Source organism: Archocentrus centrarchus, chromosome 1, assembly GCF_007364275.1.
Source record: "Archocentrus centrarchus isolate MPI-CPG fArcCen1 chromosome 1, fArcCen1, whole genome shotgun sequence".
Classification (NCBI taxonomy): Eukaryota; Metazoa; Chordata; class Actinopteri; order Cichliformes; family Cichlidae; genus Archocentrus; species Archocentrus centrarchus.
Genome location: NC_044346.1, coordinates 39,780,814 through 39,799,926, shown reverse-complemented (window position 1 = coordinate 39,799,926; position 19,113 = coordinate 39,780,814). Strand labels below are relative to the sequence as shown.

Here is a 19,113-nt window from a genome sequence, read left to right as displayed (position 1 = left end):
AGGAGCTTAGGTTTCTTCAGTGGACTGAGTATCTGGTGTTTTTAATTCAAAATGTTATCAGAGAAAATGACATCAGATATGAAAATATCCTCTAGGATTTGGTTCTTTGTTGATTATTTGTGAGTAGAAGAGTAATAAGCTAATCAGCAATAATCACACTGGGCCTGCAGGCTGAAAATCTTCAGAAACACATGTCCAAGATAAATGATGCTCTTCAGTTCCTCACATAACGAGCTGTTCCCAGACAAACAGCCATTTTGAAATCTAATGGCCGTATCAGACGCTCCACGTCGCCCGTGAGACGTTCTGTTGGGCATCTGTGACCACAAACTCTCAGCAGAAGCCACGTGCCTGCCAGCAGTACGATGCTGTTTGAACATATTACATATACATTATTTGACCCAATTAACACTGATATTAAGGCATAATTCTTCCAGCCCAATAACAAACCAAATAGTTCCATCACAAGCTCCTAGCAAGACTAAATATCACACACAGTCATGTGCTTCAACCCCGAACCCAGCAGCTCGATGGCTGCCTGCCTGTGTTGAAGAAGACTTGCAGAAGTAGGCGTGACGGACTTGGTAATTAAATGCATGGGCAGCAGGAGTGCCTGAATGGAGTCTGAGTGGCTAAGAGGAGTATGACCGAAGCACTTGAGAAGCTGCTAGAAACATGAACTGGAGCAATTTTCACAGATTTTCCATGGCCACTAACTGCCAGATTAAAATGACTAAATTAGTATTCTGCAGTGGAAGTTTTTGGCTTTGAAGGAGAGAATCCTCGAAACTTGACTATCTGATACATTACCGTTCATGTTAAATGATTTCCAGAAGTTTCTATATTGGAGTCTTTTGTGGTTAGAGGGCATCATCTATCTTCCTCATGTACCCACCTTCATTTAGTGATTAGCATTTTCCTCACCTGACCAGCTCTATCCAGAAAAACTGCATTTGTATCCTCTCAAAGCAATAATTCAAAGCAATATCAACTGTGCTTGTAGGATAAGAGATGCATTGAGAGTCCTATCACTGACTCAAAGCACTGCATGTTTCATTATGGACTACTCAGGCTACTGTCAGCAGAGAAATTGGTGTGTCTGTCTCTTCTTTCATAGTTTCTCTTGGTATGATTTGCTGTCTAGAAAGAAATCCCATCTCCTCAAGTCTGAGAGATTGATACATCAGTATAAACATCAGCAAATCCTGATGTTTACGCGGAACGTCTCAGCTTTTCCCCACCAAACTCCATTCAGCAGGGCAGGAAATATTCCAACACAAAAGCGTCTGGCTACCCACCGATGGGAAAAAGAAAATGTAATCCATCAATCAACTACATTAAATGTAAAGTGGGATTCTGCGTCTATTATGGTGTTTAAAAGCAAACAGAAATTTCATTCCATCCCTCAGCAGACGCCTCATTACAAAAAAAAGCTGGCTGTAATTGAAAATGTCAAATGAAAAATATGGTTAATATTCATTTTATGGTGCTCTGGACTCTACAGCCACTGTCATCATCACAGAGGGCTGCTTGATTTTAACAGAGCCTGAAACGATTAAAGCGAACACGAGGCCGGCGGCAGATGTCCGGTGGAGTCCTGATGAGTCCACATATCCAGTCAAAGAAAACAGCACGCCTCGTATCCTGTCTTTGTGCTCCGCTCTGTTTATCTTTAATAAGACTACAGTTTTAGACCCCGTGTCTACCATTCAGTCCCACCCCTAACCTCAGAAGATGGTTGAGGCCTTTTGTCTCAGGCAGCGCCACAGAAGAGCAGTTGTTGAATGTGCTGCACGTGGTCCTCGGCAGTTTGAGCTGAATGCATTAGCGGGCTCTAAAGAGGCACAGCTGCTGCAGAGGGAAGGGGCTACGTGTGAATTCATGTTCCTTAGCAACCCGTGGCATCTAAAGGTCTCGATCGGCTGCAGCATCGGTGAGGGCACAACAGATGCCTTTTGTTTACTGACACACAATGAAATTATATTTATAGTTTTGCTTGTTTTTTCCATTCAAACAAACGGGAGTATCAGTTAACACAGCAAAAACCTCCCTTTCATTCCTTTAATGGGCTATTTTGCAAAAGACTGACTAACAATAAATGAGCTCTGCAGGTATTTGTAGGTCAGTGGCTCTCTTTTTGGATATGGTGAATCATACGCTAACAACCGGTTTAACTTCTGAGCGGATACCAAGATTAAACGAGGTAAGTGTCTCTGCTCAAGTGCTTCGTGGCGCTTCTGTCTCTCCAAGATAACATGCAAAGCATTAGTTTGGGCAGCATCACGAAGTCAAGCTCAGCCATAATCCCGTCAGATCGGCTCATCTCAGTGCCGGCACACATCAGCTGATGGCTCAGCTGATACGCGTCTATATGCGTGGCTTGGATGGGATTCCGAATGGCGAATCCCATCCAGGCCACCGTATTTACTGTATTTAAGCTGCTTCTGCCTGCTGTTGTAGGCCAGTAAATCTCCAGGTCCTCCCAGACACTGTCCACATACCCAATCAGGCGCTTTGTTTTAGGACCACAGTCTGCACACAGTAGGAATATGGAACCTCTATAAACACATATCTGCACATGAACATGGAAGTTCTCTCTTGATTTTGGGATCGTACGGATCGCTTACCTTTGAACAGCCTGCCGAGCGGCTAAATAAACAATTCCACTTATCTGCTCTTCAGGAAACTTGTCTGCAAATGCCCCCAAAATTGGCCACTGCATCCAGAGTACATGACTTAAGCGCTGCATTTACTTTGAATACATTTGACCAAACATCGACTATTTATCCAGTAACAGGTCTTGTTACAGGCTCTGTGTTTGCTGAAGATATCAGAAAAACAAAGCTGCCTCGAGCTGATCTCAGCTGCCCAATTACCTCAGGAACACAAATCCTGGAGTGTACTCGTGTCCTCAGAGCCCAAGATGTGACCTCTCAATGTAAATGACTCCTGTTAGCATCAGTCTAACAGCTCCGCCGACCCTGTTCTTGTGCACACAGCTTTAAGCTTTGTTATTAGTGAAGAGGCAGTTTTAACAGGCTCACAGGAGCCATTTTGCCAAAGGTCAAGGATGTCTTATTATGAACAAACAGGGTGAAAAGCTTGTATTCCTCTGCCCTGGAGTGTAGAGGGGTTTTAATCCCATTAATAACAGCATAGGGCCGATCCCTCAGCACAGCTATTACCTATCATACCACAATGAACATCTCTCATCATTTCATGGAGGTGGATGATGGTAAGAGTTTAGCTGCATCTGTGTGCACCCAGTTTGTTGTTGCAGTCCCAATCAGGTGCTTTCCCACCATAACTGAAATTTATAGGTGCAGAAAACTATTCAAATATTTGCTCAGTATCTGCTGGGTAATTACCTCATTGTCCTGAGAAGCACCTGTAAAAGCTATTCAAATGAAACACTGCCATAATGTAACAGATCAGCTGTAGTGGACTATATAACAATAAAACATAACCCCCACCCTTACCAAGAATTTATTAAGATACAACGTTTCAGTCTGCCTTCATTGAGGGGATGGGACTTTTTCCTGCCACAGATTATAAACCAGGATTGTACTGTATAAAATTATGAGGACTATATGGAGGCTTCACTGATTTGTATCCATGTGCAGCATATTGAGTTAGCGCTTTTCTGCTGTGATCCAAACTTTGTCTCTCTGCTGTTCTGAGCCTCTGACCATCTCCAACAGAGACTAAAACAAACCTCAACTGATATTTGCATATGCCATTGACCCAGATCTCCATGGATATGCCTAATTTTAGCACCATGGAAACACGATGAGGCTGTATCATTCAGTCGTAGCCGCCTATCAGTGCTTACACAGCACAGGTAGCCCACATACAGCCCACTCTCTGCACTTGTTGCCATGTGAAGTCCAGATTAAAGCTCATCCTAGGAAACACACACACACACACACACACACACACACACACACACACACACACACACACACACACACACACACACACACACACCTGTGAATCTATGAGTGCACATTAAGCCTTTAAATAATTTGGGAATAACAAAGGTGCAGACTGGTGTAGGCTGTAATGTCAGATTCCTACACGTTTACATTTCCACTCAAGCTTATCACTGTTTATTTATGTGGCTATTAGGAGTAAATGAGTGTTAATGTACTGGTGTACTTTGGCCCGTTCACCACAATGATTTGTTAAGAAAACAAACTGTTTAGCTCCACTTTGTTTTCTTGGATAACTGCAAACATTACCAACTCTGGGAGGATAAATAGCATCCACTTCATCTGTACCAAAACCTCACCAGTGCTTTTTTAGACGCGTCTCTCTGCAGATCTATTGACAATGTCATTAAAAACACAACCAACAAGCCTGGAGGGCAATGACAAACAACGTCTTAATGATGTTTACACAGCAGTGTCTGGATGATGCATTTAATCCCACTGACTCATGACAAAATGGCATTTCAGCCTAATGTAACTGCAACAGTGAAATGAATCACACGATAATGGTGACGATTAATCACACACATTATCATCTCACAGCATACGAGCGGTGCATTTTACCGCGTCACTCATCTTCAGGCGTCCTCACTTGTGACAGATACAGGCAGAACATGTGGCACTGACAGTAGCTGAGGCTGCTGCTCTACCTGAGGGCAGGTACCAGGAAGGCATTACATCACTGGTAGCAACCAAAGGGTCTGATGGGTAACATCACGATAGATCTATTGGTTCAGTCTCGGTGCACTGACAGGTGAGCCCGTCACAGTTTTTTTCTTTTACAAGCACCTGAGATGGAGCTAGCACTTTGTTGCACTCAGCCTGACATGATATCCATAATCTGTTTGGGACAAAGATTAAAATAATAAAAAAAATAATAATATGGGTATTTTCAGCTATGGTTTTTGGTTCTTGGACTCTACTAGAGTAGCTTTGCATCACAGTTCAGAATAATCCTTCTTTATCTGATACTAGGTCATGTGCAGCCCCTCAGTTCCTTCACTGTCTGAAACAAGCTGTTTTAGTTCATCTCCCTTTGAGACCACCCACCTTTGTTCTGATTGGCTGGCCTTTGTAAACTGAAGAGCAGATGGGTGGGACCTGTCAGTCAGAACTGGGATGACCATATTAGGGATATCCACCCACATCGATATCATATAGATCCAAGTATAGGAAAAAAATGAGCTTTAACCGGAGCTTTCGGCTCACCAGGATCATTTATACGTATGCTGATCATCGTTATAGGGCCAGTGTAAACAGTGAGCAGTGACTACCTGTGTCAGGGACCACTTTAGAGTTTTTTGTTAATACAGATAAAATAATTTTCTTTCTCCAAGTCTAACAAGTTCTAACAACAACTGGGTTAGGGTTAACTAACTCTTATCAAATTAATCAGTAATTAGCACAGGAAGCTAATATAAATCCTGCAGTCAAAGATGGCAGGATTTTCACAGCATACAGGAACCTCACGCTGGACTGCTACTTTTCGAGTTCTGTTTTTGACCTCTGAATTTTTGCTGGTGTTTGCTGAGGTATAGGGACAAATCAAAAAGATCCAGGTCTGGGTGAAATAAACCAGCTGTTAGAAGGACAACTTCTTCATCTAAAGACTCAGTTACAACTCCTGCAAAAATCAGGACTGTGACCATGCTCCCAGGGTGTCTGACCACCACTGACGGCTGTCAGGCTGCCTTTGAGAAACGCTTGGAATCATATTCAGAATAAAGAAGCTCCACATTATCATAATGTGCTCAACAGCCCCGCCCAGAGTCTAAACTACTGTAGAGAGCCTCTGCCTTAAATAATTCACATCAGCATGACCTGGTAGTGAAAGGTGAGACGTGGACATGATGAAGTCTGACTGACGTTATCCACTCCGGCCCACTAGTCTTACTGCATTCTCTTCACGGAAAGGATTACACAACAGCAATCAATAAATAATAATATCACACAGTGGAGCACAATGCTGTCCAATGATGCCTCTCTGGCAGTGAAAGAGAGCAGGCTGGTGGAGAGGCGTAATGATATGCAGTGTGTATTGACTGAAAGCAAGCAAGATGCTATTGAGTACTGACTGGAAGTCATTGTGTGGGCGCTGCCTTGAAGCTGACCTGTCGTGAGGATGAAGCTGAAGAGTTCGATGCACGCACGCACGCACACACACACACACACGCGATTTGGCTGCACACATGTGAATGCGTGAGGAGGTCAGTGTGGCGATGTAGGTGACAGGCTGCTGCCCCACAGCGTGCTGCCTGAAGTTAGAGGAAACAACAACTGTGTGTGTGTGACAGTGATACACACAATGCCACCTGACCGAGACATGTGTTTCTGTCACTCCATAGCAACAGCCCAGACCTGCTTAAAGCAGTCGTTCTAGCCCTCATCCTCCGACACAGAGAAAAATATAGAGGAAGAAGAAAACAGAAGTATTTCCAGTGGTGGCTGCTGCATTCAATAACCTGGGGCATATCCCGTGACATTACTGAGACCCAATCTAATTGGGAAAAGTTACGAATCTTCACTTGGCGATATAGCTTCTGCCTCGTTCAGTATTAACTTTGCATTCGGATACAAAATCCAATTCAGATCGAATGCAGCCAGACGCTGCGTCGAATCAGCCGCAGACAGTGGCCCACTTTCAGTCAATCGGGAGCACAGGAGTGGAGCTCCCACACACTCAGCAGACTCAATTACGCAACCGACTCAGCAAACGCTGTTAGGATGTGCTCTGGCGCTTCACACCTGAGAGCAGCAGCCTGCAGAGATTCTATTTTGGAAAGCGTGATCATCTCCCAGCAGCTCTCTCCGTCCTCATGCAAACACTGAGGACAAATAAGGAGCAACGCTGGATTTTAATCTGACTACATTCTCCAAGAAGCCTCACAAACAGAAGAGACTGCAAAGGTCCAGAAATGATCGCTGCTTTTTCAAATTTAGAAAGAAGCACTTTCTATCAATGGGTCTCCATGGCAACAGTTGTACTTTAATGAAATTTAGTGTAACCCTCTCCTCTTCCTGTTGGGATTAGCAAACGTTTAATGAATGCAAGTTAGCAGTGAAGACCACGCAGACCGCTTCATTTCATGTGACACAGCTACCCATAATGCTTTGGAGCTGCCTTAGCTTGTCTGTAATGAGTACGTGGCAGCCTCTGAGGCTCAAAGATCTATTAAAATTCGCCCCCTTCTCAACAGCTGTCACTACTGAGAATCACATAGCTGTAGCTGTTAGCTGCGAGGTGTTAGCTGCTAGCTAGCCGCTGTTAGGGCTCACCTTAGCGTCAATAACTCACTGAAATGAGACTGTTTGTGCTTTTGTGCATTTTACAACATTTTACTGAAGTATCAGGCAAAAATACAGCTTACTGTGAGGTTTTGATAAGAAAAATTATAGTTTTTTTTACCTCTATGTATTACCTAGCATCAAAGAGGAGGTGCAACCCATGTTTGTGTGAGCTAAAAAATAGCTGATCATTTAGCGCGCTCTCCCCTTCATATGAGGAGATGGCTCCAGAAAGATGGCGGTGCCAAAAGAGCCAAAATGGAGGCCTCAAAACAAGATGTCACAGTGGTTATGTGCACTTTTTTTTCTAATGCAGTCTATGATTAAACCTTAAGATATGAACAATCAATAAATAACCCTCAGTTATCGTACTCCTGCCTGTTTGTTGATGTTGGCAGGTTCCTGCTAGCCAGGCAGACATGACTGCAAACAAGCAGAGAGGAGCACAGACAGGAGCACAGAGAGAGGAGGACAGAGAGGAGCACAGAGAGAGGAGGACAGAGAGGAGCACAGAGAGGAGCAGAGAGAGGAGCAGAGAGAGGAGCACAGACAGAGGAGCAGAGAGAGGAGCAGAGAGGAGCACAGAGAGGAGCAGAGAGAGGAGCACAGAGAGGAGCAGAGAGGAGCAGAGAGAGGAGCACAGACAGAGGAGCAGAGAGAGGAGCAGAGAGGAGCACAGAGAGGAGCAGAGAGAGGAGCACAGACAGAGGAGCAGAGAGAGGAGCAGAGAGGAGCACAGACAGGAGCACAGAGAGAGGAGGACAGAGAGGAGCACAGAGAGGAGCAGAGAGAGGAGCAGAGAGAGGAGCACAGACAGAGGAGCAGAGAGAGGAGCAGAGAGGAGCACAGAGAGGAGCAGAGAGAGGAGCACAGAGAGGAGCAGAGAGGAGCAGAGAGAGGAGCACAGACAGGAGCACAGAGAGGAGCACAGAGAGGAGCACAGAGAGGAGCAGAGAGAGGAGCAGAGAGGAGCAGAGAGAGGAGCAGAGAGGAGCAGAGAGAGGAGCACAGAGAGGAGCAGAGAGGAGCACAGACAGGAGCACAGAGAGAGGAGCAGAGAGAGGAGCAGAGAGGAGCACAGACAGGAGCACAGAGAGAGGAGCAGAGAGGAGCAGAGAGAGGAGCAGAGAGAGGAACACAGAGAGGAGCAGAGAGAGGAGCAGAGAGAGGAGCAGAAAGAGGAGCACAGAGAGGAGCACAGAGGAGCACAGAGAGGAGCAGAGAGAGGAGCAGAGAGGGGAGCAGAGAGAGGAGCAGAGAGAGGAGCAGAGAGAGGAGCACAGACAGGAGCACAGAGAGAGGAGCAGAGAGAGGAGCAGAGAGAGCAGAGAGGAGCACAGACAGGAGCACAGAGAGAGGAGCAGAGAGAGGAGCAGAGAGAGGAGCAGAGAGGAGCAGAGAGAGGAGCACAGAGAGGAGCAGAGAGGAGCAGAGAGGAGCACAGACAGGAGCACAGAGAGAGGAGGACAGAGAGAGGAGGACAGAGAGGAGCAGAGAGAGGAGCACAGACAGGAGCACAGACAGAGGAGCAGAGAGAGGAGCAGAGAGGAGCACAGAGAGGAGCAGAGAGAGGAGCACAGAGAGGAGCAGAGAGAGGAGCACAGAGAGGAGCAGAGAGGAGCAGAGAGAGGAGCAGAGAGGAGCAGAGAGGAGCACAGACAGGAGCACAGAGAGAGGAGGACAGAGAGGAGCAGAGAGAGGAGCAGAGAGAGGAGCAGAGAGGAGCACAGAGAGAAGCAGAGAGGAGCACAGACAGGAGCACAGAGAGGAGCAGAGAGAGGAGCATGGAGGAGCATGGAGGAGCACAGAGAGGAGCATGGAGGAGCATGGAGGGGATTTTATGAACAGAAACAATAAAATGTGAAGTAAAAATGAAGAAGTATGCTGAGCATTGTAGAAATACTCTGAGCTTTGTGAAACGTCTCTCACTGTTTTTAGCTCACATTCAGAGCCACAGACCCCCCCCCCCCACACACACACACAGACATTTGTTGTATTTGTATATTTGACTGTAAATGAGCTCAGATCATGTTTGAAAGATAAACATGATGAGTGCAGCATTCACTCTGCACTCATATACATGTTATACACAGATGCACGTGGATATATCTACATATAACTGGGTCAGAATTATATGATTATTATTAAAGTTGTATGTAATAAAAAAACAACTTCCCCCATCGTCACCACTCTGAGAATAACAGCCTGAGTCATTTTTTTCAGAAAAGACAAAAAACTGAATAAACAGTGAAAATATGATTTAGGCAAAAATAAAACTTCCATTAAAAATGACTTAGGCCATTATTTTAAGAGGGTGAGGATGTGTAAATGTACATACTGTAAGTATTTAGCAACAACAGCAGGTGGTATATCTGTATCTGCCTTTTGTGTGTCACAGGCTGTGCTACAGTTGCTAACATGAGGTAATGCTGTGTACTAACCACAACAAGCAGAACCTAATTGTGAGGTGTGACCTTGATCCCAGACAAAAGGAGCTCTTCCTGCTGTCTTAGCTTGTCCCTCTTTAAGTAATTGGATTAATCTTGGGGCTTTAATTAGAACAATCAGGTGGTCAAAACCAGAAGAGGCTGCAGGAGCAGGGACACAGCTTAACCCCCACAGGATCTCACACACACACACACACACACACACACACACACACAAAATCATTCTGCAAAGACGAGAAATGTTCACTTCCTCATTTTTTGTTTTGTTTTTGCTATAGTTGGGGGGGCTGTGCCTGTCATCTTATTGTTGTTCAAAGATCTGTGTCATAGCATGCGAGGCTGGAGCTGGCCTACATTCTGCCTCCACAGAAGCTCCACTGTTTATGAACAGAGTGAAAGGTGCCCGGGCTGCTTGATGGAGCGCTGCACCACATCACACTTTACTGAAATTCAGCAGGCCTGTGCATTGTGCTTATAGACAGTAACCACCCTGTGAGGGGGAGGGAGGTGTCACAGGATTGGTTTTAAATAGGGAGGTGCATGGGGCACAGGAAACCAGCTACTTAAAGTGTATTTGGATGCCAGGGTACACAGTCACAGCTGTGGCTTTATCTAGAAGAATCCAGCATTATATCTGAGCATTTATGCTTTAAAACTAAAGCTTTAAGGTCAAATATTTGCTTTCAAATATAGTGGAGTAGAAGGGGGCCTGAGGCCACCCCGTACCCCACCCCTGGGCACGCCCCTGCTGGGACCTCAGTCTCGCACACGGGACAATAAGATAGTAAAAACGGTTCATTGATTTGGGGAGGCGCAGCTGCGCGCTCTGTACAGTAATGAGGGGAAAGCACAGCGCGCAGCAGAGGGAAACCCCACAACTTTCCACCCCTCCAACTAACCTGCTCCTGAACACCTCCCTGCGATCTAACGCTGTACAGGCGGCAGGTTAGTGCGCAGGAGCCGGGGACATCCTGTTTGTTAATCTGTGGGCACAGCTGCGCGTCTCCAGACCCCTATTCTAATTACAGGAGTGACGTAACTGTGAGCAAAGAACAGGCTGGAGAGGCAAATATGGGACCTGATAACAGAGGCTGACAAACCTGAACAAAGAATATTAGAGCATGAATCCTGACTGACTTCCATATCACAGAGCACAGCGGAGAAACGTCCCGTCCTTACCGTAAAAGGCAGTTCGCGTTATCTGGCCACCCATCGCTTTATTCCTGTGCTGCGCGCGGACCGCCGGGATGGATTATTCAGATGCTCTCGTGGCACAGCCCAGCGCTCGTGACATAATTGCATCCAAAAGGTAGCCTATCGCTGCTCCGCTCCAGTACATGCAAACACTGGAAAGCGAACCCACACCTCCTTATTATTGTGAGCGCACACACACACACCCCCCTCCGCCTCATTCACTAAGAGCTCTCTCCGCCTCGGGTCCCACTCACTCACGCTGTCATTTACATAGAAGGTGGAGACTGGAGCATGGGCGACGTTAACGCTGTCACTGCCGCACACAGCGGCCATGTATGGGCCGGGGGGGCACGCAGGCTTATTTCCTCACCTGATGAGGGAAAAGGAAAACCAAGCTTTTAACCTCATAATGAAATTTGTCCTCATTGGTGTGACACGGCGCAGGTGGGCGGGGCAAGCATCAAACAGGAAGTTAACCCTGAGGAGGCAGAGGAGGCCAGTTTTTGAGATGAGGAAAAAAAAATGCCACATAGTAATTTGCATAAACCTTTGATGAGGCCATGTGTTCACATCATGTCTCTCCTGGTTTTGGACTGTGTGGCTAAAAGGCTTCACTAATGCCCCCAAAGATCCACCTCTCAGGAAATCAGCACTGGGCCTAACCTAAACTGTGCATGTGCGCACACTAACCAACCACAAAGTGTTCACGTGCTTTGTGAGCAGGATATTAGTAATCCTGACCTTGACTGATTGATGCAGTCTCCTCTCAGGTGGGCTTCTGTGTCATTCACTGAATGAAGGTGGCAGCTGTGCCATGATGGTACCGGAGGTGTGAATGTGGACTGACTTTAATAGGTGCAGCAACAATGTTGATCAAAAATGAGCACGAAGCCTTATTTCTAATAATGATCTGGAAACGATGCACATGCAAAATGCTATGACATACGTTCACACTGTAGGCTCAACCTGTGGGAACCTCTGCTGTCCCAGCTTCTCAAGAATGGGGCTTTGGTCACTTTATACAGAGGGGATGCATAGGAGGCAACACAGGTAATCTGCTAACTGGAAGGTGGTGGTTTGATTCCCAGCTGCTCCAGTCTGCATGACGGAGTATTCTTGGGAAAGCACTCAGGTGTAGAAAGAAGTGCTTGTGTGAATAAGGCCTGTAGAGTAGAAAGCATTGCATAAAAACCCGTCCATTTATAATATAATATAACCTTCATTCTCCCTCACACAGGTGAGTGACATGGGCTATTTTTAAAGAAATGGTACAACAACTGTCCCAGTCACCCTTAATTCACCGCAGGGAGCCCTGTGGTGTCTGACAGGTTTGGTAAACAAATGAAGTAGATAATAAAAGCAGCCTGCGGCCTATCGTTCCACTTTTCATAGTTTAAAAATAAAAAAGAGATACAAGTCTGAGGCTAAGTATGGGTCTAGAAGCTCACAGAGCAAGTGGCCACATTCTTCACTCTCAGCACTCAGTCTTTCACCTTCCATGCTTCCTTATGTACCTCAGGCCCCTGGCAGACGGACTGGGTGACCCCTCAAGAGTCAGTCCTCTGACTTCAGCTGTCATCACCTGTCCATGGTGACCTCACAGCCCTCAGTCTCAGGGAGCAGGGTTTACTCTGAGCCTGAAGGCGTGTAGATAAAGGCAGGACAGGGTGAGGTAAATGAGATCTATGAATGCCATCATGGATTCATCATTCAGGGGTATCTTGGATTTACCCATTAACCCTTTCCACCCCGGGGGTGGCTGCATCTATAATTAAAAGGCGGCCCACTGCCACTTCTAGCACATTGCCTGATTTAAATGGATGCAGCTTCATTTCAGCTGCATCAAAATTTGTAGAGTTGAAGCAAATTTTTTTCAGAGTTTCTGCTGTGTAATTTTTACAATTTTAATTAGGTGAAAGTCAAAATTTCCATTTATATGGGATTTTTCTAATCTCAGTGATGGGGACGAGAGGCCCAGCTGTCTGTGAGCTCAAGGCTGTAGAGCTGTCACAGAGGAGGAGGATTTGAAGGTGGAAACTGTCAAAAATATAGCGTACAGACAAACATTATTGCTAGACCAGCTGTTTGTATCCTTTGCCCAGATCATTTGACCCTGACGGCTGTGGCGCAGTGGGTAGGTGCTCACCTTGCAACTGGAGGGTCGCTGATTCAAGTCCCCATCTGAGTGCATGCTGTCATTGTGTCCCTGGGCAAGACACTTAACCCACATTGCCTAAGTGTGAATGTGGTCGGTGGGGCCGTAGGCGCGAATTGGCAGCCGTGCTTCAGTCAGACTGCCCCAGGGCAGGAAAAACCACCACCAAGTATTCATGCACTATTGTGAATGAATAGTGCATGAAATTGTAAAGCGTCTTTGAGTACCTTGAAAAGTGCTATATAAGCCGAATGCATTATTATTCTGCAGATCTGTGTCTTGGTCGCGGGGTCAGCAGTCTAAGCAGAGACGCTCTGATTTCCCCAGTCTGACAGGCCCAAAACTCCTCACCCAGACATCCAGGAGGCACCTCAAGTGGCCCCCTTTGATTTGGTGGAGTAGCTGCTCTCCTCTGAGCCCCTTGGCCTGTCTCAGAGGCTGAGCTCAGACACCATTCAGAGAAAATAAGCTTCCTTAGAATGGGGAAGCTTGCTGGGAATCTCATTTTCTTATCAAAGAGCCTGAGCAGTGTTCCCGGCCTTTGCACTGGTGTAGAAGCAGTGAATTTTCCAAAGGGTTTTACCACTCTGAAACTAGAAGAAGTGATATATTCAGGCAGCATGGTGGTTCAGGGGTTAGTACTGCTGCCTCACAGTAGGAAGGTTTGGGGTTTGAATCCAGTCTGGGGAGTTTGTATGTTCTCCCCTTGCTTGTATGGGTTCTCTCCAGTTACTTCATGCTCCTCCCACAATCCAGAGAGATGGGTGGGGTTAGGTTAATTGGTGGCAATAGGTGTGAATGTGAGCATGACCCCGCCTCTCGCCCCATGACAGCTGGGATGCATTCAGGTACAAGTACAACTCTTAGTACTGTAACCCTAACCCCAAACAGCTCCTCTCTAATGTAAAGAAAACCCATAAATGTTAAAAAACATTTAAAAAACTGCAGAATAATTTCTAATTAGAATAAACAGAGAAGTGCTCAGACTGCTGTCAGAGACTGAGAGACGCTCTCATTGCTGTCACTGTGATGATGCTATTCAGAGTCCAGCTGTTTATATGGAAATGATCTGTATTAATGTGTAAAATTTAAGCAAAAATTTTAAAGATTATTTAAGGAAAATAATAATTTTATCAAGAAAAGGAAATAAGTTGGTGAAACAGCGGACATGGATGGATGCTGTGCTGCCGGCTCACTAAGAGAAAAACGACTGTCTGTGCATCGTTGTTTATGTTTAAAAGATTACTCTCTAAATCCTGAAGGTAATAATATTTACATGTCCCCATTTCCCCATCATTCTTAATGATTACCACCACGTAACCATAACAAATACTAAGGCCTGCCCGGGCGGTTCATCAAAATGAAATCAGGACCTCAACCTCAAGCTTTAGTTTTCTAAATGAGACGCACACATGGTGTGCACATTTGAGGTAAAGACAGTTGCTGGAGAGCACAATGAGAGGCCAACCACATTTGGTTTCATGTATCACCTCTGCTGACAATCGCAAAAATCTGGATTCAGGATTTTAAAGAAGACCTCGGCTAAAGGAAAACTGCTTCCAAGGAGCCTCCTGCTTTCATCGGTGCTTAAATCAGGTTAACAGAAAACGACTGAATTTCACTGCGATGAGTGGTGTTGGTGGAGCAATAAAAGTAACACCCACAAGTCTGCTGAGTTTTAAAAGTTTCCCGAGGGATGACATCATTGCACTAAGGTATAAGAGCTATTTGTCACGCGAGGGACACGGCTGTGAGAGGAGCGGGGCTCGGGGCCGGCCGGATGACGTTCAGGAAGAAACATCAGACCGCCGTGTCGTGTAACCTTGCAGATACAGGCCAGAGGAAAGGCCTGAAGAAAAGTGCACTTCCTCACCTTGCCTGACACTGGTGCTATACATGAGTGCTTGGCTAGAACATCCTTCCTTTGTACAGTACCTCGCTCTTCCTGTTTTAATAAAGCAGCCGCTGCTCAGCCCTAACCTTTAGAAAGAGAGCCTCCTTTGGCCCGCAGTCCTGTCTGCAACACTGACGAGCATCTCTGAGAGTCTGTACATGAAATTGCATTACATAAGTTCCTCAGATAATGTGGTGATTCACGGTTTGCTGCAGTTTAGCTGGTATCAGACAGGACAGTGCGTACAGCCCATACACTGCCTGTCTGACAGGCTGCAACCATTAATCCCATTTGTGTTTTCTTTGCATAAAAGAACATCCCTGACGAACTCCTCAGGCCTCATTAACACTTGTTTAGGTTTGGTCTGCCTTTGAATAACACTGAATACTCAGAGCTTCACTTTAGAAGGATCTTGTTTCTAACCAACAGGAAACGCTGCTACTGGGATGGATTTCTGCACCTTTGCTTTAACACATGAGCACTAACTCGACACACACCTTTGCTTATCTGTGCAAACAACCACCCAACAAAGGTGGGATAATCTGCTGACTGCAAAACACCGCAGGACCTGGAATTCATAGATTCATAAAGATTCGAGTTTTCAGGTTTACTGAACCAAACGAAGTCTTGCAGCTGTGGTCGTATCAGAAGGAAGTGACAGAAGCTGTCAATCAGGAGCAAAATACAAATCCATATTCACACCTTCCTGACTCTGTCTCTGGATCTTCAGAAATTACTGATGTTTGTGTACTTTATGAGCATTAACACCACAGATGGTTAATAAAATAATGGCATTGATGGGTTTTTTAAACCTGCATTTCTTTTAATGACCAGTAGCTCCTCTAGTTGCAAACAAAGTGGACGTAAATCTCCCACATGATTTAATACCTCAGTAAACACTCACTGATGAGTTTATGGTCTCCTTTTCTCCTTTCAGGTCTTATTTAAACCAACATGATGTGAATTTAGTCATTTATGGTCCCATTTAGAGTACAAAAGATCATAAATTACCCTCTGACAAGTCAATATTGGATGAGTCCAGTGCCTTTGACGTTTGGAGTGACAAACCTACATGTTGATGGCTGAAAGGTTTCAAAATGGGATAAAATGGGTGACGTCCATATTTCATATAGAGTCTGTGATGAATGCACATTTCAGAGAGAGTAGCCCAATGAAGATCTCTTCAGTCCTGGCTTGTTGCCTTCTCCTGCCTATGCTAGCTGCAACCACCGAATCATTTGCAGTGTACATGTGTGTGTCTTTCCAATAAACACAGGAAGGACTTCGCCTTCCAGGTCAGAGCAGAGACTTGGAAAAACCACGACTTGCTATCTGAGCTATTTGATAAAAGGCAGCAGATCATATTTCAGATGCTGTAAAAGGCTCACATGTTAAATCCTGCTGTGAAGGTCTCATAAGAAAGGCTTTCAGTGATGAGACATAACTGTACATTTGTTATCATATATAATACTGTGCAAAATAATAATGTACTTTAGATTCTTTCCACCATCAGGAGGTTTGTCCCAGCTGCATTCATTCATGCAGCGGAAAAATGAGCCCGAACATGCAGCCGGCGTTCCACAGGACAAACAGGGAGTCCTCTAACAGATGGTTTGACCCCCAAAGAGCCCTGGGGTCACATTCATAGAGCTCCTCGTTACAAACAGCTGCTCCGAGAGGCAAAATTCAGAGAAAAGCCTTCGTCCACACGACAGTGACTCACGACGACCGTCCGCTCGTGGGCAATCCGAGCTCCGGTTGCCTAGGTAACCCTCTAACTACAGGTCACATGTCAATCACGTGTATTCTTCACTTTCATTGGTAGTTGCTTTAATCCCTCACCCTGAAGTTGCCACTCTCTGTGGTTTCTGGGTGCTTCCAGCTTTAGAGTCATGATGTTTTCTAACCCCTGATTTAAAATAAATTACTCACTGAGCATCTCAGAGAGCTCCTTAGGTGAAGAACTTGTAGGAGTAGGAAGGAGAGCTTCATTAGAGGCCTGAGACTTTCCTCTGCTTCAGGAAGGAGGAGAAAAAGGTGGAAGAAGTACCTCTGAACGAGTTAATGAAACAGTAGATTAGATGGTGCGGGGATAATATTTGTGGCTGATCTCATTACATCTCCCAGCCAATGCAATGATGCCAGAAATGAATGTGATTATAAGACAAACGTATTCTCAGTAAGCAGGTCAACCATATCGCCTCATTGAGGTAAAAGTTTTTGTTCCCTTCTTGCTCAGAGTTACTCTGAGAGTTGCCTAAATCCCTCTCAAGCTACGACTCCTCCTCTAAGTGTTTAGGCTGCATGAGGAGCACTCTGATCGAGCTCTGTGAACATCCTGTAATCAGTGTGGTACGACATGAAGAGAAGGCACTCACACCGCCTGAATACACAGACAAAACACAGCAAGTGTTGAGTTTGCAGCTTGCTGCACTTTGCATGAAGTCTAGACCGTATGTAAAAGATGGAGTCACCGTGAAGACACACACTGGTTTGTGGTTCCTGCAGTTTGAAGCCTTGCTGTCACAGGCCGCTGTGTGACCACCAGAGCGTGGAGTGCTATGAGCTATCAGGAGCTTGGTTAGCTTCCATAAAGTGTGCTAACACATGTCTAATAAAATACTAGAACTCTCACCTGAACTGTAAACGATTCCATTAAAAATGCTCCAGAAGGCACAAAGAGCACAAACGTGCTTCAGTTCAGTGACTCCATGTTTCAGAGGTGAGCAGCTGACTGACCCCACACAGCTGTGGAGGTCAAAACCCTCCACACAGGCCACCCCGTGCTTTGTCCCAAACTGAGCCATGCTTCAGGCTGCTGAGCACTTTAAGGGTGTTTATTACTGTTATTATGCTTCATAGTGTTGAGTGAGAAATGAAATGCAGTCTCCCGCGTTCATGCTGCAGCCATCGGCACTAATGTGGCCGCAGATCTGATACGGTGGCTGATGATTAACCGGCCCCGTGACCACACGTCCCGGAGTGCCTCGGTCTTTAACGGCAGCTGGAGACCAGACCTCAACGAGGTTTCCATGGCAACCCCTATTCGAAAGGAATTACATACTACTTACAGGGATGTGAGCGCACGAGGACACACAAACACACTCACAGCCCACTATCCAGCTCACAGTAGCCGAGTGGGGAGACGACAGGAGGTGTAGTGCTGCGAGCTCACATCCTGCTAGCAGAGCAGGGCCCGCCGCCGCTTTCTAAGTCATCTGTATGGGAGTGAAAGGGAATCTGGCAGCAGATGCCAAGTGGCAGGGAGGTCAGCAGAGTGGCTCTCCTGCAGCCGGTATTGTCTGCTGCACGGCACGTGTGCGCAAACAAAACCTCCCATTCAGTGGGGGCCATATGCAATATGAGTATCAGTGAAGGCTTTAGCGCGCTCGGGAACAGGATACAATAAAGGAGACAGGAGGGGAAACTTTGCAGAGCCGCGACACCGTCTAAACCTTTGTGAAAAGTGACATTTTGATCACCATGTAAGAGAAAATGAGAAATTGTGAAACAGAGGGGGAAAGGTGAGAGATAGCAGGTGGGGGGCATTTGCACAGTCACTGCAGCAAGAACTGGGATAATGACAGTCTCTTCCTTTCATAAATTCAGCCTTGTTGCAAAGCTCTTTCTCTCTATTCTGAGACATGCCCTCAGCAGGTATTCCAGATAACTACACTCTTAGTTATTAGCAAAGGTGAAAGTTAGTTTGAGGGCATAGGATGTCTGCTGTAATGTAGTACTTTTCATCAGAGTAGGAGCAGAAGAAGTGGGGAGGTGATAATTAGATCTGTCACTCTGCTTTAATATCTCTCAGAGCTGCTTGGCCTTGGGCTGGATCGTTGCAGAGAAACGCCTCATTGTCTCAGGTGCCGAGGATCTGAAAATACTTCCTGAGCCTGATAACCCGGCCCAAAATGTGCTGGTGAGGAGTGATGGTTTCAGCTGGGTATGGCTGAAGCTGTCAAAAGATCAGAATGATAAACTGAGCCAGTAATTTAATATGCTGCTATGAGTATATGCTGCTTTGTATGTCCGGTATTACAAACAGACTGGTGACAACTTAAAGGAAAACCCAGAAGCCAGACCTTTGAGCTAAATGCTAATCAGCAGGGAAGGATGGAGGCCTTCACCTTAAACCACATTAGCGCT

At 45.9% G+C, this 19,113-nt stretch overlaps 1 protein-coding gene across 2 annotated transcripts in view; it reads right to left on the bottom strand.

Annotated features, from left to right (window-relative positions):
* The window catches only part of neurl1aa (neuralized E3 ubiquitin protein ligase 1Aa), a 45,867-nt gene extending 34,746 nt beyond the window's left edge, over nt 1-11,121 (bottom strand). For both annotated transcript variants that reach the window (XM_030733309.1, XM_030733316.1), the window contains exon 1: nt 10,901-11,121. In XM_030733309.1, the coding sequence (XP_030589169.1) occupies nt 10,901-10,934 (34 nt within the window). In that variant the 5' untranslated portion in view covers nt 10,935-11,121. The remainder of the gene's footprint in view (nt 1-10,900) is intronic.
* Nucleotides 11,122-19,113: the final 7,992 nt, after the last annotated feature.